At 37.8% G+C, this 25,625-nt stretch overlaps 4 protein-coding genes across 4 annotated transcripts in view; 2 read left to right on the plus strand and 2 right to left on the minus strand.

Annotated features, from left to right (window-relative positions):
* Positions 1–4,089: 4,089 nt before the first annotated feature.
* LOC132258203 (Y+L amino acid transporter 2) lies at positions 4,090–14,028 on the minus strand. Its single transcript, XM_059755398.1, has 5 exons — positions 13,667–14,028; positions 12,962–13,139; positions 12,677–12,899; positions 11,897–12,611; positions 4,090–5,245 (listed from the first exon to the last, which is right to left on the minus strand). The coding sequence occupies exons 2-5, from the start codon at positions 13,125–13,127 to the stop codon at positions 4,856–4,858; spliced, it is 1,494 nt and encodes a 497-aa protein (XP_059611381.1). The 5' UTR covers positions 13,128–13,139; positions 13,667–14,028; the 3' UTR covers positions 4,090–4,855.
* A 623-nt stretch (positions 14,029–14,651) lies between these two features.
* LOC132257431 (NKAP family protein CG6066) lies at positions 14,652–15,998 on the minus strand. Its single transcript, XM_059754320.1, has one exon. It carries the CDS (start codon positions 15,865–15,867, stop codon positions 14,743–14,745), a length of 1,125 nt encoding a protein of 374 aa, XP_059610303.1. The 5' UTR covers positions 15,868–15,998; the 3' UTR covers positions 14,652–14,742.
* A 260-nt stretch (positions 15,999–16,258) lies between these two features.
* Positions 16,259–20,966, plus strand: LOC132258212 (E3 ubiquitin-protein ligase RING1). Its single transcript, XM_059755415.1, has 3 exons — positions 16,259–17,256; positions 20,230–20,402; positions 20,462–20,966. Exons 1-3 carry the CDS (start codon positions 16,326–16,328, stop codon positions 20,504–20,506), a joined length of 1,149 nt encoding a protein of 382 aa, XP_059611398.1. The 5' UTR covers positions 16,259–16,325; the 3' UTR covers positions 20,507–20,966.
* A 1,686-nt stretch (positions 20,967–22,652) lies between these two features.
* Positions 22,653–25,625, plus strand: part of LOC132258226 (uncharacterized) — a 37,887-nt gene continuing 34,914 nt past the window's right edge. Inside the window, exon 1 of the mRNA XM_059755428.1 lies at positions 22,653–22,961. Within this exon, the coding sequence (XP_059611411.1) occupies positions 22,936–22,961 (26 nt within the window). The 5' untranslated portion in view covers positions 22,653–22,935. The remainder of the gene's footprint in view (positions 22,962–25,625) is intronic.

The raw sequence follows: 25,625 nt of genomic DNA on the forward strand, positions 1-25,625 counted from the left end.
ATTAATTTAGGATTATATTAAAATATCCAAGGGAAAAGTCACTTGCGATTTCAGACCATTAACTTTGTGATTAAATATTCTGAATTCATTAAATGTAATTGAATTTATTTAAATATTTAATCAAAAATATTCAATTTTTAATTATTTTGCAATTTTACAAGGGAAAATAATAATTTTTTAATGATTTAAAAATGAAAATTTATATTTAAAGATTGCTCAAAAATCAATCAGTGACTTTTTCCCCTTTGAAACTATCAGTTGAGAAATCATTAGGATGAACAATTAATCCTCGCTAAAAGTTTACATCCTGACAAAAAGAACGTTGAATGCCAAATTCTATGAAAAATATATTGAAATATATATTTTATCCTGCAAAACATAACAAGATTATACAAGAATTTTTAAGCATTTTCTTTTACAAAGCAATTTTTCTGTCACATTAAAATAAATCTGAACAGTTTTGCAAATCAGGAAAAAAAATCGTTGAGAAGAAAAAGACAGTAAGAAGAGAGAAATGTTAAAGGAAAGATAAGGTGAAAATTGATATTATGAGTGAATATTAAAAATAAAGAAAAAAAATAACCTTACTAGTCCGTTCAATATTTAAAAATTATCATTATTGGATAGTGAGTTTAAAGAAAAAAAGAGGAGTAATGAATTAAACTATAACTTACATTTAAAATGTGAAATGTAAAGAGAGAAAACACAATAAGAAATAAAGAGAAAAAAAATAAATGGAAGAAAAACTTAGAGCAAAAAAGGCAAAGCAGCGAATATTTTTAAGTTGAAAAAACCAGAAAGCCAGAAAGTGGATAAAATTGAGAGCAAATAATGTAATTGGAGAAAGAGAGAAGATTGGTAAGAAGTTAATTGAATAGAAAGAGAGAAAATGGTCGAGATGTAAGTGTAAAAATCTTATATTTTACGCAGAGGAAAAGCAACTGCGGACGCCGAGGAGAAGATGAAATTGTATTGAGAGCACAAGTGCATAAACGTGCAGTGTTACTTGTGTCGAGAGAGGCATCCCTATATAAAATATATAAAGCACTATACTTTGCTTTATTTATGAGTTTGAATTAGTTGCGTCTCAACCTCCTGTTCGCCTCCCTCTGTCTGCCTGTGTCTAGGAGCTCCTCAGAAGCAGCACACCCAGTGTTTGCTCAACACTGCAAAACTGTCCAGAGAAGAATTTTATAAATGAATCAAAGAAAAAACTGCATTTCATTCCCTGGCGCAACTTACAAACGAGAGAGAAAGAGAGAGACTAAAATAGGTAAATAAAATTATGAAATTTCATCGAAGAGGTAAAATGCAGCGAGGAGTTTAATTTGCGAAGATGGCAAAGGGAGCAAGGACATCACAAACTCCACAACTTGCTCCTGAGGAGTCGCCTTTGTGAAGGATGCCATGGAGAAAAGTTTGTTTTCTTCAGAAATTTTCCTTTCGTCCCTCATTGAATAACCATAAAAATTGTTCGAGAATAGAATGTTACACAAGAAAAAATAAAGAAATTGAATTCCATTTTATGTCATATACATAATGCTTCCTGAAACTTCCTTTCCCATCGACGAGTGGCTCTGAATTTGCATATCTTCACTGTGAATATGCAACATGTCGTGTGCCACACAGAGAGAAAAAAAAGAGCACAAGAAAGTTTCTGTGGAAACTTCGTGACTTGTTGCAGACAATTTGTCTAGTATGAAATTTTTCATGTAAATCTCTGGCGGTAATAAATAATTTAGTTCTTCTTCGCCAAAGTGATTCAATGGATTTAATTTATTATCACAAGATTGTTGCAATTGACTTGCTGTGTGATGATTTTTCTTCAGGTTTCACTGCTTTTCCACAAATTGCAGAGTTGCTAAGATTGATTTTGAATACCAAAACCACAAGGAAAGTCACGCGCGAATATTTGAATTTTTTCTCCACACATTGCCGCCAGAGGGCAGCAAATTAAGTTCTAAAGGCATGTTGGAGTCCCAATTGTATTTCCTCTTAATTTTAGGCGTTCAAATTCAGCTTGTGACTAATTTTGTGACTTTTGCTACTTAATTTTTATTCAATATTCCAAAAATATTTGAATATAATGAACTTTATTGAAAGGTTTTGCCAAGGATATTTATTTTTTCATTATTTTCCAATTTTACTTGGAAAATTGATATTTAAATATTGATTGAGACCATTAAGATTCCTCAAAAAGCCACTAGTGACTTTCCTCTTGGCCACAAAACATTTTGCATTTTTGCTTCATTGTGATGCATGACGATACAATTATTTCATGCATTTTCGATTTGATTCGCTTCATTGCTTCGAATAAAGTTCTGGATAAGATTTTAATACTTTAGTTCGTAGAAAATAGGTCATAATAATAGACTCGAAGAGGGAAATTGAGGGAGAAAAAATATATTCAAAAGGTAAAAAAAATCTACTCAGTAGGGAATTTTAGGTGTGAAAGATAGATTGAATGTTAAGGGAATATTTTGGATCAGTTTGGAGATCATTTATAGAGACTAAAAAAACGTGAAAAAGAATTTTACAGAAAAAAATTATAAATCTCTATTAATCAGAGAAATTAAGTGAAGATTTTGCAAGTAAAATGTATTTTGTGGGTTGTGAAAAGGAATTTGAAGTAATATTTAAGGACAACCTATTGATGCTGAATACGAATAAAGGACACTTTATGGTTTTTCCAGTTCCACACATGTTTTGAACGTTAAACCTTGCGTAAAACCGTAAATATTCGATAAAAGATTAAGTATTTAAGCAATGTTGTCTATATAACAACTAGGAAACAGATTTCTACCCTTTTCATGAACTGTTGGAGTCATCAGCTTTTCAACGATGCCTTACTTGACCCCCTAGATTCTCAGGTTCTCCTCCTGGAGCCTATTTTCCTCTATTTCCCCCCCACTTTGCCGCACTTATGTGCTCATATCTCGCCCAATTTTCCACGGATTTCCCCCAAATCAGGCTCAAATTATAGATATTGAAATTATCTACAACTTTGTCAAACATTGTGGGAATTTTAGATCCTTTCTTGTTGGTCAGAAATGATCTTTTGTGCGCCACTTGGTAAGAAATTCGCCTGTTTCTTGGCCACAATATGTTAAATATCTCCGAAACGAAAAAAAGTTTTATGTCAGATTATTTTTCTTGTGTGTAGAACACTTCTGGGGCAGCATTTCCCCAATGCATGCTAAAGCGATATTTCTTCTCCATCTGACTGAAATACAGGGTTTTTCCTCAACAAGGAATCTCATGAAAAGGACAGACAAAAGTGTGATTTTTGTTCCCTAGTGTAATTTGGTGTTTGTAAGTTTTTCAGTCGAGAAAACCGCCTTAATAAAATTTTAAAGACGTAAAATACTTGTTTTCTTTTTCGAGAACCACCGCGAAATCGTTGTATCGTCAAAATAGATCAATTAGGAATTAACAGAAAATAAATGCATCGCGATGCACTGAAAATGAACTGAAGATTTATGAAGTAGCATTGCAACCCCAATATTAACAACCCCTTAACAAACTGGAAACATTTCATCATTACATTTATACAGAAAATTGTCATAGAAAAGCAATTTTCAGTAAATTCATCATTTCTCTACTCGACTAATGCTTTCACCGAATTACAAATGTCGTTCGCACAACTTCGCAGAAGAGCCATAAATTGGAATATAGAGAGAAGGTGAGATTTTGGATAACCGATAAAATTTCTGGTGAGAAATTTTCAATAACTTTAATCACTTTAATCATGCAACTTTAATTAAATTTGCCCTCCCATTTTGGTGTGCACCCAAAATTAAATTGGCCCCTGTCACAATACAAAAGTGCCATCGCGCTCTAGATGGGAAATTACGGTTGAAAATAAAACTTGTGTGCTCGCATTTGATACACTCTTTCAGCTCTTTTTATCCTCGCAGTTTTGCATAGCTGTGAAATTATACATTACAACGAAATCGTATGTCATAAAATTAAATTAACTTCTCTCTCTCTCTGTGTCTGTGTGTTTGGGAATCTAATTTTGTATTGGAAACATTTTGGTTTCGTTGAATTTTCTATCACTTAAATCAACATTTAAAGGGAAATTCCAAATTTTATGCTCAAATGTGGTTTTTATTTCTCCTCTTCTTGCATTTTCTCTGCATTTAAAACTCTATAATGTACATTTATTCTCTCTTTTATGTGTTCCTTACAATTTTTCCATATACAAAGATTTCTTTCTTTTTTTCCTTCTTCATGCTGAATTGAGAATGGGAGACAAGCTTAACAAGTAACAATTCACATAATATAAATAAATACACTTTGGGAGAAGCCAGCAATAATTTGTGGTCTCATTAGCCAAGCAATAACTGAGGAGATTCAGAGGATTCTTTAATCATTTGTACAAAACATGTCTAAATTCTTCTCACAATTGGGTTTTTTTCTACACATTATTACAACATCAGATCAAAACTGGGTCATATTCAAGGGGGAATTTTTACGCGGAAATGCTTCGAAAATTATCCAGTATACATAAATCTACACACTAAAGTCCAGTGATTAACATAAGAAGTACATATAATTGAACAAACTCTTGTCAAACTGTGGTCAAAATTACTCTTCTACGACACTCGTTCCATTTTCTGCAGAACTACAACACACACGTGTACAAAGAAATGTATAAAATACCTCATAGGCCTTTAAGTACTACAATAATATCCTTGAAAAAGAGATAAACAATCCATTAAAGTGAATGGTTTTTGTGTGGATAGAGAGAAATGTTGAAATTATTCTGAGATTCGCACAATTTGGTTGGAGATTTTACCGAAGATCCACTTCACAGCGCAGTAAAATTGTTAGCAATAAAACCTCTCTCACTTCAGTCCTCCTTCTCCTCCGTGGCCGACAGGAAGAGCTTCTGGCAGACGTGAGTGCCACTCACGATGACTGTCGTCAGCCAGCGTGGCTTCCGCTGCCACACGACGCCCATGTAGTAGAAGGGAATGCCCGTGACGGTGATGAGAATGCCCATGACCACCTCATAGGGCGCCACATAGCACGGCACGACGATGAGGAAGGCGCAAATGAGGCAGAACACGATTGGTATCCAGAGGGACACCTTGATGGGTCGCTCCTTCTTCGGATATTTGTAGCGGAAGTAGAGCACAGCGCCCACGGACAGCATGATAAAGGTGGACTCGACGATGCTGCAGTATGTTATCAGGACGTACACGTCGCTGATGCACAGCATAATCAGCGACAGGATGCACTGAAAAGAAGCCAATCGCATTCAAATGCATATCACAGCGAGGTGACTAAGCATGGCACAAGGGGAAGGCAATACGGCTAAACAGTGTGCACAATATCCGTGGGAGAATCACAGACACTTCTAGTGCTTTTCCTCATTTTCTCGGCCAAATTTAGGAGTTTTTGTCCCAAAACAGACGCGATTTTTACTTAACAGGCCCGGAAAGATGACAGAAAAAATTGTATTTTAGAAATACATGAAGTTTCCAGCGGATAATTTGATATAGGGGAGAGTGGGGTAGATTGGGACGCACAAAAAGATTAAACTTTGGAGGGAAATTCTATTCGATCTTTTGAATTCTCTTGCTCAGGGTGGAAAAACGCAAGAATTTTCTGCAATTTGCCTCACTTTGGGGCATTTGGACAGTAATTTTTCAATTATTTTCAAAGTTTAATCCAAAAGCAATGACAAAAAAGTCTTAAAATAACAAAAAAATATTATTTCATGGCAAATAGATTATATAATGGAAAGAAAACTTAAAGATTCACATTATTTTCTGTAATTTAACTTCAATTCTTCTAAGATTCGCACGAATAACTTGAAAAAACATCAATCTATCAAACTCTATTTGCTGCGCTTTGGATTATAACCTAAAAAATTACTCGGAAACTTATTTAGAATCTTTGAAATGCAAATCTGGAGAATATTAATCTGTTAATAATCGAAAGTTAGGTGAAATTTACCATTTTTGAGTAGAAAATTCAATCAAACAACTCTGAAAATAGGCAATTTTGAATTCTGAAACAATATGTTAGAGGTTATGTTCAATCTTAACATATTTAACACAGTTTAAAATTGAAAATTTGTGATCTCCGTCAGATTTCATCATTATTGTGCCAGTAAATTGCAAATTTACCAGTTTAGACGCAAGAATGAATGATTTTGAAGGTTATTTAGTGGCAAAGTTTGTCTTTAATTCATAACATAACCTAGAAATATGAAGAGAACAATTCTTTTCCCCAAGTTTTGCATTAGTTTCTCTTTAATATTACTTCAGAACGCATCATATTGATGATATTGAAATACTTTCAAATACAGTAGCGAAAATTAGGTTAGAATATCTATGTAATTTAGGTCATTTTTACTTTTGGTGCTAAAAAATCAAGATTTCCTTCAATTTTCGAGACATTTACCTTCAGACAAAAAGTGATCAGAATTTAATGGTCTTTCAAATGACGTTGAAATCATGACGATATCCTTAATTCGGGGCTGAGATATTGCAAAATGAAGAAAGATATGAATATATCGTCTGCATATTTTGCTCTAAATCCACGTTATTATCATAATACTGACTGGAATAATTACATTAAATCATGAATTTGAAATGTCTAGAAGACATTTACATTAAAGAACGTCCTGAATTTGGCTTGTCAAATTACTTTTAGTATATTTTTAACTATCGTTTAACGCTTTCGCACCATTTCTTCATTTTAATCCACCAAGAACAATAATTTATCTGTGAAAATTACAGCATTTTGCTCTTAAGAAAGTGTGATTTTTAGTCATTTTCTTATTATAGGGTACAGAAAATCGGTAATTGCTTATTGACACTTTACTTCTCCTGACTTTTTGACCATAATATCTCTTCTATATTGGCGTGGAAAGTAAGATTGATTGCTTTGTGCATAGATTACAATTTACTGACCGACTTCAGGTGCTATAATTCAATTTAATCCCATCGAGACTCTCTTCTTTGAACTCACAAGGAAGCTCCCAAAGAATGAAGTATGGCTTCTTCATCAAAGGGATTTTCTCCCGGAGAAATTTCTGCAGTGGCACAAGATGGCAAAAAAAAGAGAGTTTCACAGAAATAAAAACACACTCTCCATAATTGAATTTTTTGCTCCTCTTTCTCTCTCTCTTGTGCTGCAGAATAGCCACGCGGCTGCACAAATTGTGGTTTTCCCATCCATTCCTACAAGTTGTATCACTTTAGCAAATGGCATTGTTCACAACAGTTTTCCACATGAAGAATTCTTTACACGCAGAATATTGTGAATTTGCAATTACCACCGAAATCGACCAGATTTCCATGAGGAACAGCAACAATAAAAAAAACTGCGCTGTCCCAATTAATCGAGCCCCGGGACATGTGTGGTATTTCATTTGACTGTCGGAACACCTGACAGCCAATGAATTTGTGTTAATTGAAATGTGTATTCAAAGACCTGTGATAGCCGTAATAATCACATGCGGTGGTAATTTAAATTTTCTGTGAAACTCTGTCAAATCAACATTAACAAAACTAATTTGTTTATATTTCCAATGGAAACTGGGAATCACGCAAATGGGCATCATTTGTCCATTCAGGAAATTTCGGTGAAGCTCAATAATTACACCTCTAATTGATTGATATTTTGTTATGATAATTATTGGTCAAAATATATATATATATATATATTTGCGATATTTGATGATTCATGAAACACTTTCCAGTCTAATGCGCCTGAATGTTGCACATAATTTTTGATTTTAATCATGTTAATTAGTAGAAATCACAACAATTTTTGACCATCATAAAAATTTCTAATTTACCAACGCAAATATAAGCAAAAAAAATTCCACAAATGATACAAGTATTGAACACTGTTGAAATTGAAAAAATTAATTTTTCAATTCTCATTGTAAAACATCAATGATTTCATTATCTCACTTTAAATATATTTATTTCACAATATTACCAATTCAGACTAAAGATAATCCTTCTCGTGACTTTTTTTCCTATAATAAATCCTCAGTGTTCAATTGCTGCTGTACAAATCGACGGGTGAATCGAAAAGTAAGTATGGAAAGTCGATTTTTCAAAGTTAACATCTTAGGGAATTATTAGACCACGTTGAAAAGTCGGTAAGTTAGTGAATTAGTGAGTAATTTGAACGATTTTGACCCCACAATTAGGTGGAAAAACGACTGAAAATCAGTGCTTAAGTCTTCTTTCTCATTATTATATTTATTGCTTTTAGTCTCAGACTCGTGAAATCTGTTCCTCGCGATATTAAAAAGATTAGAGGGACATTAGAAAACAATTTCTAATGGAATTTAGAAGCAGACATGACGGAATCTGTCTAAAAATGCTGAATAATTTGTCGAAAAAGTTATTCAGTGACACTTTTTCCGCGAAATCAACCCTTTTTGCGCGGTCAATTGCGCTCTAAACTCTCTTGCTGGAATAAGAAGTCTTTCTGGTTATTTCCCTGATAAAATGTCCTTTCTTGCGCAGTCAAAAAATTTCTGTACGATCCTTTGAAGTCGCATATTGTTCACATCCCATAATTTGATACTCACTTAATCAAATTTTCATAACGAACACGTATAAAGTCCAGATAATGAATGAAAATCGGCAGACTAATTATCCTAAAGACACCTCAAGTTAATTTAAATCGCTTTAAGAAGCCCCAAAATAAATGTTCCGAAGAAATAATCAAAGATTATTTGGTTCGGTTTGTTTTGTACTTTGGCTCGGTTTTAGTCTCAGAAACGGATTAAGGATTGTTCGATTGTCTTCAAATTGATATGATCTTTATTTATTAATGAGGGAAGATTGATGGAAAATTTCAGACCTCCAGCTTCACGAGTAATTGCTAGCAAATGTCTAGTAAATATCGATAAATGGGTGAACTTACCGACACTTATCGATTCAAAATGCCTCAAATTTCTTTTTGAACAAAATTTTAAGGCCAAAAATAAGACTGATTTGGACCAATATGTATTAATTAGTCTTTAGATTGCCGATTTTTACTGTTTTTCCCTCAAAATAGTGTAAAAACTTAATGAAATTCATTGTTTATATCTTTTAAACCAGTGAAATATGACGCTAATGTATTTTTGAAAAGCTTTTTTATCTGTTCTGTTAAGAAAGATATTGAAATTTGCATTTTAATAAATGTAATGAATCTTATCTATCCAAAATACGCGAATGGATAAATTTTCATGCTTTGTCGTATATTTTTTCAAAAAAAAATTGTCTCAAAATGCATTAAAACGCCTCTTTGAAAAACATAAATAACTCCAAAAAGAATGAAATTCGACTCTGTAAATGAATATTTTCAATTTTTCTATTAACTTTTCTATATTTCAGTCAAAAATTCCAATGAATACTAATAAAATCAATTGGAATGTCCACAAAATATTGAATATATTCAATGGACGACTGAAAGGTGTTTAAAGGTAAATTTGGCAAATTTCACAATTAATTTAAGCTTAATTTTCAACTCAGCCTCTTGAAAAAGGTCGATTTTGCCTGTACAACATTAAAAAGCCGCGTTTTGTTCTCGGCAATAAAAAAAAAACACTGCAAATCCGTGATAAAAATGAGAATTTTGGTTCGATGTGTTTTTCAGGACTAATTTCAATGAACTCTGCAAACAATCCAAATTGAATGGTTCCACAAAAGCTCATTGTTTAAAAAAAAAAGTGTGCAAAAATACGGGCGCAGAGTGTGAAGCCATTCTTTTATTGCTAAATTACATTCTCCATTATCATTCACAAGGTATCATCCTGAAAGTAGGAAAGCTTTCACACAAACATATTTGACATTTTATTCTGACATTTCACAGGCAAATATTGATAAGTTTTCTCCGTTGAAGTTTTCCAATTAAACTTTTTCCATGTATATTAGATCACTATTATTATTTTTACAAATTTCCTGAGATATTTTTCCATGCTGTGAAGACAAATTAATGACTTTTCACCATTTTTGTGGGCAAGAAAAGAAGTCAAAAAAAGTCTTTTAAATGTGCAAATGTGAATTTAATATGAGAAATTGAGAGTGAATAAGAAACTTTTGCAAGTCAACTGAACATTTTGGAAGCTCCGAAGCTCAGAGAATCACTGAATTTTGCATCTCTAAAATCTAAATTTGCAGCCGGACAAAGAATAAATGTGAATATAGTGTGAATAAGTGAATATACAGTGAAGTGCTTGAGCTTAAAACAATTTCCACCCAGAGTCTCTCAACTCTGCAGTCCGTCGTGCCATTCATTTTGTGCCATCGCAGAGCTGTGCTGCTGCAATAATGAGTCTTTATGCATCACAAGAAAATTTAAATACCACCAATATGAAACTTTGTGCAAATTCATGCTTCTGGAAATGTTATTCAAAGTAATAACAGTGAAGAAGACATGAATTATTGAAGTGCTTCTTGTTGCGGTGCTGCAATTTTCAAAATTGAAATTGTGACACATTTTTCCAACAATACCCAAAACACACCCTTTTCCTCCACCCTCTTTTCCCTTTCCCATTCATATATTATAAAGATAAATAGAAAAGTTTGAAAAGTAACCACAAAAGTTGAGCGTGAATCAATTTAACTTATTGGCATGAACATTCTTTTGGCCTTTTTGGAGATTCTGTGGGAAAAATGACAGAATATTTTGCTTATATCTGTGTCTGGTCCACTGAATTTCTGACTCATTGCACAGTTGTGCCATTTATTAAATTAGCACAAATTATCACTGGACAATTCCGGGGACTTTTCACTCTGCCGGACACTCTAGTTGATGTTGTGTCAACCAAATGATGAAGTCTAATTGTGTTTACACGAGAAACAGCCACAAATTTGCATATCGTCATCAATTGATGAAAAATATAGACGTGCTTTGTGGAAAAGCCACTCAATTGAGCATTGGCATCGACACTTAGAGAAATAAAGTGTTCTTGAAGCAAGAAACGAGCGAAAGGTCTTCCAAATCACCTGAATTTACCTATTTTCGAGTTCTTTTCAAGCTCTTCGACAGTCACAAATTTAAGTTTTCCACCTTCCGATGAAACGAAACGGTTTTTGCATCAAATTAATAACTTTTCTTGGCATAATTTCAAGTCTTTTTCCACACCTTAATGTGAAATAAGATTTCAGCTCAATATTCTACCTTATTTTCAACTTAAATAAGCTTTTTTAACTAATTGGTCGTTGCAACGTTACGAATTTCGTATTCCAGTTCGTAAAAACTACCAATTTGTGTTGCATCTTTCCGCTCTTCATAGCTTATATTTGCGGCCGCCCGGTGGCGCTAGTGTGAAGTACGAATGAAAGACGATCGAGAAGGCGTTGCAAGACAAATTTAGGGTTTATTTAATACGAATTTCAATACGATAAAAACATTTTCTGTCTATTTCTTTGGTTTTCACGTGAATTTTCTAGCTTTTCTCTAGTTTCACACGACTAAATATATGAATTGACTTCAAGCGCCAATGGATTTCCCATTTTCGTAAATATCATAACTCGCAATCTTGCAACATCTTTTTACGAATTCATATTTTTGACAGCTTATTTAAAATGACAGGAAAGTTAAGTTGCAACGAGGCTTTAAGTCGATTTTGCAGTGAAAATAAATTGAGAATAGATTTTTCTTATTTGTAACATTAAAAATAAAGGTTTTGTACAAGAATATTAGTAATATTATCAAAATAAATAAGCTTTTTATTGCATGTTTTCAAGACAAAAAAAAAACATTTCTTGAAAAGATGCTAAATAATCGTGCTTTTGACTTGATTTTCTCGGCTTACTTTGATTAATTTTAGTCCATTTTCATCCAAAAAATAAATTCAGGTCAATCGAGACGATTTTTGTCTCAGTGTAGCGAGATTTTGCAAGGAATTTGTGGTTTTACTCACCAGAAAGACGAGAGACGGCGTCGGGGAGAACTTGTTGATGTTGATATGAGAGAGAATGGCGGGCATGTGGCCGTTCCTGGCGCCGACGAAGCACATCCTGGACGAGGTCATGATATGCACACTGAGTCCGCCGAACGAGGAGATGGCCACCATCAGTGGAATCACCCACGCCATCACGCCCATCACCTTGTTGCCGAAAGTCACGGCGATGGCATTGGAGGCGACCAGCTCTTGTGGCGTCAGCACCGCCAGATAGGCCATGTTGGCCAGCACATAGATCACAGTCACGAGTGGCAGGGAGATGAAGATGGCCCTGGGGAGATTCTTGTACGGCTCGCGGAGTTCTTCTGTCATGAAGTTGAGGTAGTTCCAGCCGGCGTATGAGAAGATGCCCGAGTAGAAGGCGACTGAGAGCTTCCCTGGGTCGGTTTCGGTGTCCGCGAAGGGCGCATCGAAATTCTCCGTGTGTCCCAGGAACATCCACACCAATCCCACCAGCACGATAATCACCAGGGCGCCGATCTTGGCGAACATGATCACATTCTGGAGCTTCGTGGTGGACTTAATGTCGTAGCAGTTGATGAATGTCAGCAGGCAGATGGTCACGGCGGCCAGCAGTTGGATGCACAGTCCGGGAATTTGGCAGTCGCTGTGGAAAAACGGCTGGAGGACGTAACTGGCGAATGTCATGCCCATGATGGCATTTGTCGTTGGTCTGTGAATTGCAGAAAGGTCGATGAGTGTCTCTCTTGAAGGTTTTCGCGCTCGTGCGCAACTTACACGAAGATGAACGTGGCGTCCCAGAGATAGAGGAAGGCGGGAAGGGGGCCGAACGCCTCCAGGATGTAGGCGTAGTCGCCGCCGGACTTTGGTATGAGCGTGCCGAGTTCAGCATAGCACAGCGCTCCGATCATGGACAGGAGGCCGCAAACCACCCAGATCAGGAGCGAAGTTCCCACGGCGTTCACTTCCTGGATCACTCCTTTGGGCGACACAAACACCCCTGCGAGAAGAGACGAGAGTGTCAAGCTCCTGTTGAGGCGTGGCAAGCCTCAAGAGAATTACCTGATCCTATAATGATTCCCAGAATAATGGCGCATCCTTCCAGGAGGCCGAGCTGCTTCTTCATCTGCACCTTCTGCGGCGGTCCATCGCAGGGGCTGATCTCGTCCACACTCTTGCTCACGGTCCGCAGCTCCGTGGGAGCGTCACTTCTCGTGGTCGACGGCATTCCTACTGATCGCTGGAAGACGCAGAGCTTCAATAAGCAGTCTCGCGCGCGCGACAGTGTCTTAATTGGTAAGACAACAATTGAATTCAATTAAGTAAATTCACTTAATTAATCCCGCTTTTTCCGCTTGCAATCCAAACACAACCAGAGAGACTGGAGGATATCAGTCAATGACCAAGAAGGATTGCATCATCCTTTCTGGCCGGCGAAGAGCGCATTTTTGCGTGGAGGAAAGCCAGAAGAAGAAACGCGTGTGTGCGTGCGTCATGGAGATTGAGTGGAGGGGAAGCAAAAGGTGTGCAAAAGCTGCTCTCCGGAACGCACTTTTCCCAGCTGTTTTCCTCCCATTTTCCCCCCCAAATTACACACACATCACAGCCACGGAGCACCGCAGAGATACGACCAATTTGAATATTTCATATGCAAATGACGAATCATAGCAAATAGAGTGGAAATTATTAAGCCAGCAATTGATTAATTATCAAAACAAAAACACGTTTTATGTAATTTATTCCACATGGTGGCCAAAGATTTCTCACCTCGGCAATTCACACACTCAACAGGCACAACAGTGGCTGATTCCTCGCTGGATTTCTCACATCAATGCACTCCCGATTCGTGGCGGAAGACGCCAATTTACCATCACCATTTGCCAGAGAGAAAAGCCACGCAACTTCTTGTGGAATCGCTCGCGTTTTTTGCACTCCTGCACCTCACGCATAACCTCACTTCGGAGCTTTTTTTGACGTCGTCCTCCCGCGCATTTTTAAAAATACGCACACACCACGCATTTCCCGCAATGGCTCATTGCCCAACTGTCGCTCTCTTGTTGTCTGATGATGGAGAAAAAAACATCTTGCGCAATTCTTCTGCAGGCAACACACAACTGCATATATTTCCAAGGGGGAGATAAAACAGTCAGAAGTGGTGTACAGATCAGCAGAAGTACTTAAGAAGTGGAAGTGCTGAAAAACCTTTAATATTCCTTTCCTGACTACTTCTTTTGCTGGCAAATTCTCCTGCTTCTTTGGATTCCCTTCGATTTTCGCCAGAAATAAACGTAATAATCCTTTTTTCTACGTTATGTAACGAATATTTCGCATTCTAGCATATCAATTCCTATGCTAAAGTCGACAAGATTACTTTTTATTGGCAAAATTAAGCATTTGCATGGAAAGTAACACGGATATTCTTTATGTTTGATGTCAAGAAACACTAGAAATTGTCTTGAGGTCAAATATAACCTCAAAAAGAGTAATATGAACTTGGAAAATGTTCATTTACAAAACTTTCTAGACGTTTCTGACACTGAATTAACAATTTTGAGATCATTTACAAATGAAAAGAGATGATTTGGAGATTTAGAAAGCTTCCAAATGGAGATTTTGAAGATTTCTTAATGATATTTCAAGGTTAGGATCGTAAAAGATGTCTAAAAAGTAATTTTAAATGGGTTTCTACGGAAATATTGATTGTAAACTTAAGAAATTTTAATTCAATTTGAGAAATTTCAAGTGCTGGAAGTGTTCGGAAGTGGTGTACAGATTTAATGCATATTATCTCCCCCTTGTATATTTTACAAAGCAGATATAGAATACATTCAACACAGTTCGCTCTACTGATCGCCCTTGAGCTTCGAGTTGACCATGTCGCGGAATTGGGAGAGAATCTTGTTCTCCCGCTTCTGCCTTTCCTCCTTGCTGAACATCGCCAGAGCGCGCTTCTCGTCCGCCGAGTAGATTTGATTTTCCTTCCGTATCCGGACAGCCTCCATCCGCCTGTGCCGGCTGCCACTCATGACATATCCGACAGACTCGAAGTTGGCAATCTCCTCGGACGTCAGGCCGATTTCTCCTCGCCGCGGAATTCTCTTGCCCTCGGCAATGTACGCCGCCATGGCGGCACCTTCGCCGGGCAGCAGGGCGTGTCCGAAGTCCTTCTGCGTCAGCGAAGAGTTGGACTTTATCGCCGGGCCAACTTCCTCCACTTCCTCGCCCTTCTGCAGCGTCTTCTCCTTGCCCGCCGTGGCCGTCTTCTCCACCCACACGTCCTCCTCATCCTCCTCCTCCCCGTCTGAACTGCTCTCCTCGGAGGAGTCAGCCTTCTTCCGCTTCTTCGCCTTCTTCTTCGCTTTTTTCTTCTTTTGCTTCTTCTTTGCCTTCTTCTCCTTCAGTTTAGACTTCTTCTTCCCCTTCTTCTGCCCACTGGGCGACTGCTCCTCCTCGTGCCACTTGCTTTCGTCATCGGAGAACGTCTCTGAGCGCGCCGGAGAAGCTGCCCACACCACTTCAGCTCCTTCGGATCCAATAATCTCCCTCTGCACGCGTCGCGTCTTGAACAATTCGTCCATCGGAGCCTTTTTGCTGGACTTCGAGTGGCTCCTGTCAGCGCGATTCCGTGGATCATTGGTCTCATAGTACTTGTCGCTGGGCCATCGCTCCACATACTCCTTCACACGCTTCGGAGAGTCACTTCTCTCCCTTCCCGGCCGGGAAGACTCCGTCATTTCCCTCTGTCTGTGACGATTTTCCCCATTCGCGTGGCGATGATGACTCCGCTCACGATAGTGGTCGGCGTTCCGCCAGCTGGAACCCCTTCTTTCCGGGCTGTAACTGCGACTCCGAGAGCGTCTTCCTGACCTCGATTTTCCCTGATGATACTTTCTATCGTCATCCGGAGAGGCTCTTCTGTGCGAAGCTCTACTCCGCCGTGCGGGACTCCTCGAGTAGCTCCTCGTCATCGTGAACACCTCTCTTGAACACCAATCTATACACTATTTCTGCAGAACATTTACGATTTCAGGGCGTATTTGCAACAAAACTGAGGAAAACCAAAACAAACTTGACAACCAATGACAGCGCCGTGTCCTCCGACTGCGCACAGCGCCGCTGGGTGAGTGGTATTGCAACCAGAAAGAGAAATGGCGTGTAATTATTTTACATAGTAAAATAATTAGAGATTCAAAAAGAATTTTCAATATTTCATAATGAATATTGGGAATGTGAAGGAAAATACTCAGAGATCATATGAATCATTGAACAGTGACGATTCCGATAATTCTCAATTGAAATTTTGGTAAAAAATTACCATCGTATGGTGTAATAAAACAGCAGTAGAATTTGCGCTGCCATTGAAAGTGTCATTCAGTGTTTATGGTGGATGGTGTTTTTGTAGAAAGAGGCAATTTCTTGTGGAATCATGGCTTCTGCAGAGCCAGTGAACAAGACATGGGACTTGTCCCTGTACGAGATCCACCGATCTCCACAGGAGGCCATCACGGACAACACGGAAATCGCGGTGTCGCCGCGAAGTCTCCACAGCGAGCTGATGTGCCCCATTTGTTTGGACATGCTGAAGAAGACGATGACAACAAAAGAGTGTCTGCACCGCTTCTGCTCGGACTGCATCGTGACGGCGCTGCGCTCCGGCAACAAGGAGTGCCCCACGTGCCGGAAGAAGCTGGTGTCGAAGCGCTCGCTGCGCCACGATCCCAACTTTGACTTGCTCATCTCGAAGATCTACCCGAGTCGGGACGAGTACGAGGCGCACCAGGAGCGCGTGCTGGCTAAATTCAACCAGAGCCACTCACAGGCAGCCCTGGTGAACTCCATCACGGAGGGCATAAAACTGCAGTCGCAGAATCGGCCGCAGCGCAGCCGGAAGAACAACGAGGAGAACGGAAATCAGCCCGCGAACTCCTCCAGCGGCAACGGAGCCAGCAATCCGACCAGTGGCGGTGACTCCGCCACCCGGGAGTCCTCTTCCAGCGCCGGAGCCTCGGCCGGCGGCGAGCCCAATCGCCAGGCGTCCAATCCGCCCTCCATCCGGAGCACGCCGTCGCCCGTGCTGTCCACCAACAGCTACAACAGCAAGCTGAAGCGCTCGCGCTCCGTGCTGACGTCCGAGCGGTCCGAGGAGTCCGAGAGCAACAGCGAGATGGACTGCCGAACGGAAGGAAACGACTCCAACATCGACACCGAAGGCGACTGCAATTCCGACGTGGGCATGAGCGACGAAATCGAGCTGGTGTTCAAGCCGCATCCCACGGAAATGGCCGGAGACAATCAGCTGGTGAAGGCGCTCAAGGAGAATTCCGTGCGCTACATCAAGACCACGGCAAATGCCACAGGTGAGTGTCATTACTTTCCCACATTTCTCTCAATTGTTGGGCAGAATTACTGCTGGATGGAGATTTTTCTTCCACAGAGAATTTTAACCAAGTTTTTACACAATTTAGGCGGAAAATAGTTCAAATCGACAGTCTTGGGACTAAATCAGTTCCATTTTTCCTCTAAAATTGTGTTCAAACAAGGAAATTGCACGGAAATAATGTCGACAAAATGCCTGAAATTTCCTTTTTACACAATTTTAGGGGAAAAATAGGAGTGATTATGGACTTATTAGTTCTAAGACTGCCAATTTTCATTATTTCTCCCCAAAATTGTGTTGAAATTTGGTTTAAAATCAGTGTCGATAACTTTAATGCTAAAGTGAAATTCTAGCTTGGAAGGAATTCGAATAACTCGCGAGGGTTTCTCAGGTTGGAGAAAAGTGATTTGCATTCTTTCGGATTTCCTTATATAATCCATAATGCATTCCATCCATTCCATTAATTATTCTTCAAAACAATTACGAAATATTACGAAACTTCTTCTAAAAACTCTTTTTTAAAGTCTAAAATGTAATTTTCCACAATACTCGTTTGGAAGGTTGCTAATATTGCATGTTCGCGTCCTTTTCCTTTGCACATCTGCGTTTATAAGTTCTATCCTAGATTGCGGCAAGTTTTTTTTTTCACGGATTTGGCCTTTTTTCACACCACAATTTAAGCAATTGACTAATTTGGGGGGTTTAAACGGCACCCAATAAACAATTATTCATCACAAACCCCGTAAAATTTTAATTGTGAAGCAAATTAATTAAATTCACTCACAAAAGCACAATCTTTTGAGCGATTAATAAATATATTCTCTATATTCTATGTATTCTAAGAACGATGGAATTAAGGCTTTAATTCTTCATCACACATTATGCGTAATTCCAAGGGATTTTCACTTTTATTTGCATCCATTCATGGATATTCTTTTATATTCCGACTGAAATGGTTAATCCATTCCTCACTTAAGCAACCCTCAAGAACCCTTTTTTTGGGGGGAGTAAAAGAGATAAATTGTAACCGAAAATCCCTTATCTTCAGAGGAGAAGCAAATAAAAAGTACATTTGTGATTTTATTAACGATTCAAGATGTGGGATTTCGTGTGAAATGCAGAAAAATTTACTCTAATAATCTTAATCGATCAAATTCATAATTCGCCCTGCATTTGAGTAATTTGTGAATGAAGAAAAATGTGAAGCAATTTATGGCTTCAAAGAAATCAATTTGTACTTTTTCGCAAAATATTTCAATGGGCGGATACAAATAAGTAAATAATAATCTTCTTTTCTTGTAATTAAACAAATAGCAAAACATTAGAATTTCATTTTTTTTTCGTTGTTGTTGTTATTAAACAAATTAGTTAACAACACGAAAGTCCAGTCTTCACACCTTTCTACATGATTTCAGTGTGATGTTATTGGAGTTATTTTCATTTTCAAAATAATACAATTATAATCCCTCAATGGATTTAATTTGAGTGATTAATTTTTGATTAAAAGTAAAGTAGGTGAAATTTCCGATTGATGGACTTGTTGGAAAAAAATTAGTCTCTGCATTTCAATTTTATGTATTTTTATAATAATGTTTGTATGTGAAAACATTTAATAAAACAAACTTTTGATTCAATTATAATGAGTTCATGTTTCACGAAGAGCGCTCTTCTCTTGTTAATTATCTAAAAAGTGTGAAATTATCAGACATTACAATCGTGTGGCTTTGAGTTCTGAGAGATTGTGGAGTGTCTGAAGACATCAGAAATCTTGTCCGCTTCTTCACAAGAATAGAAGGGAAGATATTGTGTGTGGTACTGTTCTGAAGAGAGGAAATTGCATGAGACACACAGTTGATGTTTTATTTCTTATTTTTTATGAGACGTAACGAAATAAAGACGATTCTGCGGAAGATTGAGTGTCTGTCTTTTTTTTCTTCATCTTCTTCTTAAAATAAGAATGTAAATTGAAGCTGTGAAAAAGAAAAGATGGAAAGAATGGAAATTAAATTTATGCTCCTTTCATGTGAGTCATATCACACTAAAAATGACACTTTTTTGCACGCCATGCCAAACAAGGTATTGCTTTCTATGCGCGCGGGGGGAAGGGAAATACAATAAGAATAGGAATAATAATAAAAAGAGATGGAAATATTTCACGTAATAGGTTTTGAGTAATGACTGAAAGAATGCTCTGCAACATTCTTCTGCCCACGCCAAGTGGAAGTTCACACAGAAATTGTGCATTTCACACAAGGGGGAGATAATATGCCTTCAATCTGTACACCACTTCCAAACTTGTAGTCTTTTTCCCCATTAATTCTCAATTTATAATGAATCTCTTAAGTTTCCATTCGATGTTTCTATAAGAATCGACTTAAAACTGCTGTTTTTTAACATCTTTTCTGATCATAACCTCAAAAATATCACTAAAAAAGCTTTAAGAACTCAGTATAAAAACTTTCTACATCATAAAAACATCTCTTTTGATTTGCCAATGATCTTAAAATTGCTGATTCACAATACAAAATTGCCTAGAAAGTTGCCTAAATGGACATTTTCTAAGTCCAAATGTCTATTTTTGAGGTTATGTTCAATCTTAGCATAAATTGCACTGTTTTTTGGTATCAAAGGGTCAAAAAAAAAGCACTGTTAATTGCTTGAAAATGCTTAATTCTGCCAAGAACAATGCAAACTACTCACTAAATCCTATCCTTAATTTGTTACATAACCTAGAAAAAGATATGAACGTTTGTCTGCGTTAAAATCGAAGAAAATTCAGAGAATTTGGATGATTAGTCAGTCAAAGAAGCTCATAGGAATGGAATATTGTAGGTTTTTCCACTCCTTAATTATTTCTGCCTGAGCTGTACACCACTTTTGGCTGTACTATCTCCCCCTTGATTGGAGATGGATGTACGAACTAATTGTAATGGATTTTCACTCTGGTTCACAGTTGATCATCTCAGCAAGTATCTGGCAATGAGGTTAACACTCGACTTGGAAACTGAGCTTCCCGAGCAGTATCGCTTAGTGAATTTCTGCATCTACATCGCTCCGCAGCCATCTCAGCTGGTCGTCTTGAGCGGAAATCAGTCTCTGCAGCAGGTCAATGAGAAGTTTTGGAAGGTAAGTTGACTCTACATCTCAATTTCTCTCCACAGCAGTGACAATTGGTCTCTTTGCAGGTGAATAAACCCCTGGAAATGTATTATTCATGGAAGAAGTCCTAGGGAACAGTCTTTCGTCCTCCCAATGAGGGCACCAAGACTTCCCATCATCATCACTCGAAATAGTGAAGGGAAGACGAGTTGATTTCCCTCTTTTTCTTGAGTTCTCTTGCGTGAAATTTGCGTCTGTTAATCACGTACTTTCCATTTATTTACTTATAACTTAACTGAGTAGATTTGTCAATTTGATTGATTCTTTATCCATGAATCTCTGAGGCAGATGATTGTATCCTTTTTTTAGTGTGTAGTTTCTTTATTGGATACAAAAGGAGGAGGAGGAGGAAACAGTGAGGAATGTATGGTAGGACATAATTATTCTCTTTATGTACACGTAAATGCTTATATATTTACATAAATGTTAGGTGTAAAATGCGAAGCAACAAAAGTGTCTCAACTTGTGACAACTTTGGAATGGAGGAATTACACACATTTACCATTGTAAGATGATAATGATAATGAATAAAAAGGATTTTCTCTGAAAACATGTGTGTTTTTTTGTGTGGAAACCTAAACGCAATGTTATTTGTTAATGCGAAATTTACAAGGCAAATTATCCGCAACACTAATCAATATCGCATATAAATGAGGTGAAAAATCTGTTTTCGGATTTTCAATTGAAGCACTGAGACATATCGATGTGCCACGAATTTCCACGTAAAAGCTGGAGATGTGAATTTCTCAAGGGGAAAATCTCTGGACGATTTTCTAGGAATCCTTATGGTTTTAATGAAATATTTAAATTGATTTTCATATGCGAAAAATCAAATCAATCAAAATGGGAAAGAAAAGATCAAAAATTGATTATTTTTCACGTTAAATTAGCAAATAAATCAAAAATTTAATATTTTCTCCACATTTGATCGCCAGAGGGCAGCAAAGTTGGCGTGGAGAACGCCATTTAGGTCGCATTTCTTGCCTAAGTTTCTCTTCTCAGGAATTCCCAAACTTTATGACTTCCTGACCAGGAAAGGAAGAAATTTGAGTGCGAAAATAAAGATTTTCACACAGTAAAAACCTAGAATAATCAGAATTTGGATAAAAATCACGAAAAACCATCATGTTTATGATCTGAAATTACAAATAACTTTTCCTTTGGAATCCTTCATCCCTTTATGATATCAAAACAGAGCCAAAGCAGTAATCAATCCTACAACTCAAATTTTACCACTTAAGATAACATTTGAATTCTTGCCACTTAAATATCTTTTGGGTTCTTAATGAGGTTTAAGTGAATTCAAGGTGTCTTTCGGGTTAATTATCCTGTCGATTTTTATTTTTTATTTGGACTTTACAAGTGTTCGATATTAAAATTTGATTACGACGACTTCAGAGGATCATTCGAAGGATTTTCAGCTACTCAAGAAAGGACATTTAATCAGAAGGACTTCTTATTCCAGCAAGAGAATTTCGAGCGCAATTAACTGCGTGAAAAGATCGATTTCCATCATGTCTGCTTCTAAGATCCACTAGGAATTGTTTCCTAATAGAATTTTAGGAATAATTCTGCGAAAGTACATTTTCCCATTGCTTTGACTTAGTGGCTGGATTCTAGAATACATTTAATCACTGGTTGAGGTCAACCCACTTAATTGTGCTCTTAGGTGAGGGTTCTAAGAATGGAAGAGTGCTTCGGGAAGAGCACATCATATGAGCGACAATTAAGACGTTTATCCCCTCTGGGCTATTGTACTTTAATTATCTCCAACACAATTGTCCAATCTCTCTCCATTCCGATTGAATACGAGAGGAAAAGCGAGAGGAGGAAATTCAGCTGGCTGGCTGGCTGGCGCGTTTCACAGAGGGACTTTTCCTCTGACCTACAACACTTGCAACGACCACACAGAGACGCTGTGCGCGCAGGGGAACATGAGCTCCATAGAGTTGTCCCTGTTTTCTGCTCGACGGAGCGCAATAAGTGTTGTAGTCTGCAGCCGCGTGGATTCCCATCTCGCTTGGGCCACAGCGTGTCCGAGCGCTTCCCCGCCACTCTTGAGCTGGAGATGTGACGTGCTGAAGAAGTTGGAGAAGAGGTGGATGGACTTTGTGTGTGTGGCCCATAGCCGTGAGTCTGGGTGGCTGGGAGTGGGGGAGAGAGAGAGAGACAAGAGCCGAAGCATCGTGCATGGCGAGAGTCTCAGTGTCAAGAGCATTATAACACATTGGTAACGTTACAATAAAAGTAGGCGCAACATAGTGATTCAAAACAGTTTGCTGTGAATCACCGTCGAGGGCACATCAATCTCTTCGCCCTGTGGCAATTTCAAAGACCGATCATCAGAGCGCATTTGTGCATTTCACGGGGTTATTTTTGTGTTCTGTGAGCAATTTGACAGAGTTCCAAGTGCCGAAGGAGTCAATTTTTTCGCTGCAGTTTTTTTTTGACGAGAGGAGCAGAAAATTCCAATAAATATAGCAATTCCTTGAGCGACATCATGAGGAGGATTACACTTTTCTTAAGGTAAGAGTCTTTCATACTGTGGCCGATTACTTGGCGCGTCAGCAGAACACCTCTTTAAATACTTAATCACCCCCAATATGTGTGCGGATTCTCCAGGAATTCGGTCTCTTCGGCATGCAATGTACCGTATAAAATATTTATCAATGTGGATTTCTCCCACTCTTTCCCATCTTTCACCGATTCTTCGAAAAGCGCCAACCTTTTGCCGGTGAATTCTCAATCATTTATGGATTTCTGTTGTGCGAAAAGAAAGTGTGTTTTGTGCTTCAACCACAAGTAGTCAATTTTCCGCATTTCGCCCCATTTTGTGGCATATAGAAAATTCTAGCCAATTATCGATTTCCACTCCGCATGGTCGAGACTCTCGCGTGTGCTTTTCACGTCGCCAGACTCAACCCTCAAATTTCCATGAGCCATCCGCGTCTCGTCCTCTCACTCACAATTTTCCGTCATATCCGCTTGATCGCAACCCGATTAAAGATGCAGCCAATTCAATCACTTTCCGACATCGATGTGGATGCAAGCAAGGGGGAGATAATATAGTCAGAAGTGCTTACTAATCATCCCGATTCTTTGGATTCTTTTTGGTTCTTACGTAGAATCAATCAAAATGATCCTTTTCTAGGTTATGTAGCGAATCAAGGACAGATTTAGTGAATAATTCACATTCTAGTACTGAAAATTGTGCTAACATCAATCATAACCTTAAAACTATTTTTCGTTTGAATTTGGAAAGTGATTATTTAGACAACTTTCTAGACGATTTTGTGATCTAGAAAGCTTCAAGAATAGAAAAACACTAGAGGCATTGGAGGCCCTTCATATCTTCTTATCGAGACATAGAAATGTCAATAAGAAGGAAGATTGTGCTGACATTGGCGTTTTCGTTAGCTTCCATCAATAGAACGATTTCAAGCAGAGACTTTTGAAGATTTCTTAGTGATATTTTAAGATATTGACTATAATTTGCGGATTAGTCTGGAAATAGTCTAAAACTTTGTCTAAAAACTTCTTGTGCTGGAAGTGTCAGACATTTCTGGCAGTGTTTCCTCTTGGTTTTCGCGAAAAAAAAGTATGAAAAAGAGACAGAATCGGAGTTTAGAGATGGAAATGACCTTCTGTGGGAACACAGATCTCTCATCGCGCGCACAACTCAATTCGATTATTGAATTATTGGGTAAAGCTATGATAGATGCATGAGTTGTTTGGCCGCGAAGATTGCATTCTGGTTTAGATCATCTTCCAACTCCTGCCATTTCGCTGTGCAGCGGAAAAAGAAGAATTCTCATATAAAACGTTTTCTAATACTTCAGCCAAGGCATAATTACAATAATACCATATTTCCGAGACACGCATCAATCTCAACCGCCGAGTCTTTCTTCACCTCAGCCGGTCTTTGGCTCTTCCGATGAGTTGTACTTGGCTGCGAAATGGCACGTAATTTTTCATCGTCGCATCATTTAATAATTGCAATGTGTGTCACTGGGAGTTTACACTGGGAGATCGATGCAATTGGCAAAGAAGGTGCTTGAGCAAAGAAAACAATTTATCGACTCTGCAGAACCGTTTGCATGGCAATCTCTTGGGTGAAATTGTAACACACAAACTTTTTCTCACTGAATAATATTCAATCACCACCAATGTGAGATGGCTCTATATAGTGGAGATTTTCTCCTCAATTGCAGAACTAATGTATAAAATTAAAATTACTATGCACACTGTGCAATTATTGTTGAATTTGTGCGCTAAAAGTGAGATTATCTGAGAGATTATCGTGCACTCCTTGCTGACTGAACACACGCATCGCCGTGAAATCATAGTTATGATCGCAAAGATATTTATGAATGTACTTAATATTATACAATAGAATTAAAACGCCTCTTCGTCATCACAGTCAAATTCTCCTCCTTCCCTGGGAGGGAAAGAAAATAATGCGATATAGACAATGAGAGATTATATTTCTTAATTAATTTATAATACTGTAATTTACAAAAATGCGCATATATAGTTGGCAAATTGCTTATTGGTCTATTCAAGGGGGAGATAATATAGTCAGAACTGATGTGCAGCTCAGAAGGAGTGTGAATTTACAATATTCCTTTCCTAAGTGTTTATTTTCCCTACAAATTAACCCTATTCTTTAGATTTCTTTCGCATTTTATGCAGAAACAATCAAATTAATCATTTTTAGGTTATGTAAGGAATTAAAGACAGATTTATTGAATAATTCGGGTTCTCACACATTAATTCTTACGTCCAAGTCAAAGAGATCAATAGTCTTTGACAGAATTAGGCATTTTCATACAAAGAAACACTGCAAATCGGGTTGAACTCAAATATAACCTCAAAAATATTCTTTTGAGCCTGAAATATTGATTTATTTAGGATACTTTCGGGACGATTAAAACTCTGAATTAGCAGTTTTGAGTAAGAAAGCTTCCAAACCCAAACCGAGTTTATAAAGATTTTCTAGAGATATTTTTAAGGTTATGGTTCGAAAAGACACCTAAAAAGCGGTTCGAGAGGATTTTTAGAGAAATATTGGAAGAAAAGTCAAGAAATTTTGATTAAATTCTTAAAGTGTTAAGTGTTAAATGGCATATTATCTCCCCTTTGAATTTATACTTTTAATAGGGAAGAAGGATGACGCGTGTTTATTTCTAT

Source organism: Phlebotomus argentipes, unplaced genomic scaffold (assembly GCF_947086385.1).
Source record: "Phlebotomus argentipes unplaced genomic scaffold, Phlebotomus argentipes genome assembly scaffold_4, whole genome shotgun sequence".
In the NCBI taxonomy this organism is placed as follows: domain Eukaryota; kingdom Metazoa; phylum Arthropoda; class Insecta; order Diptera; family Psychodidae; genus Phlebotomus; species Phlebotomus argentipes.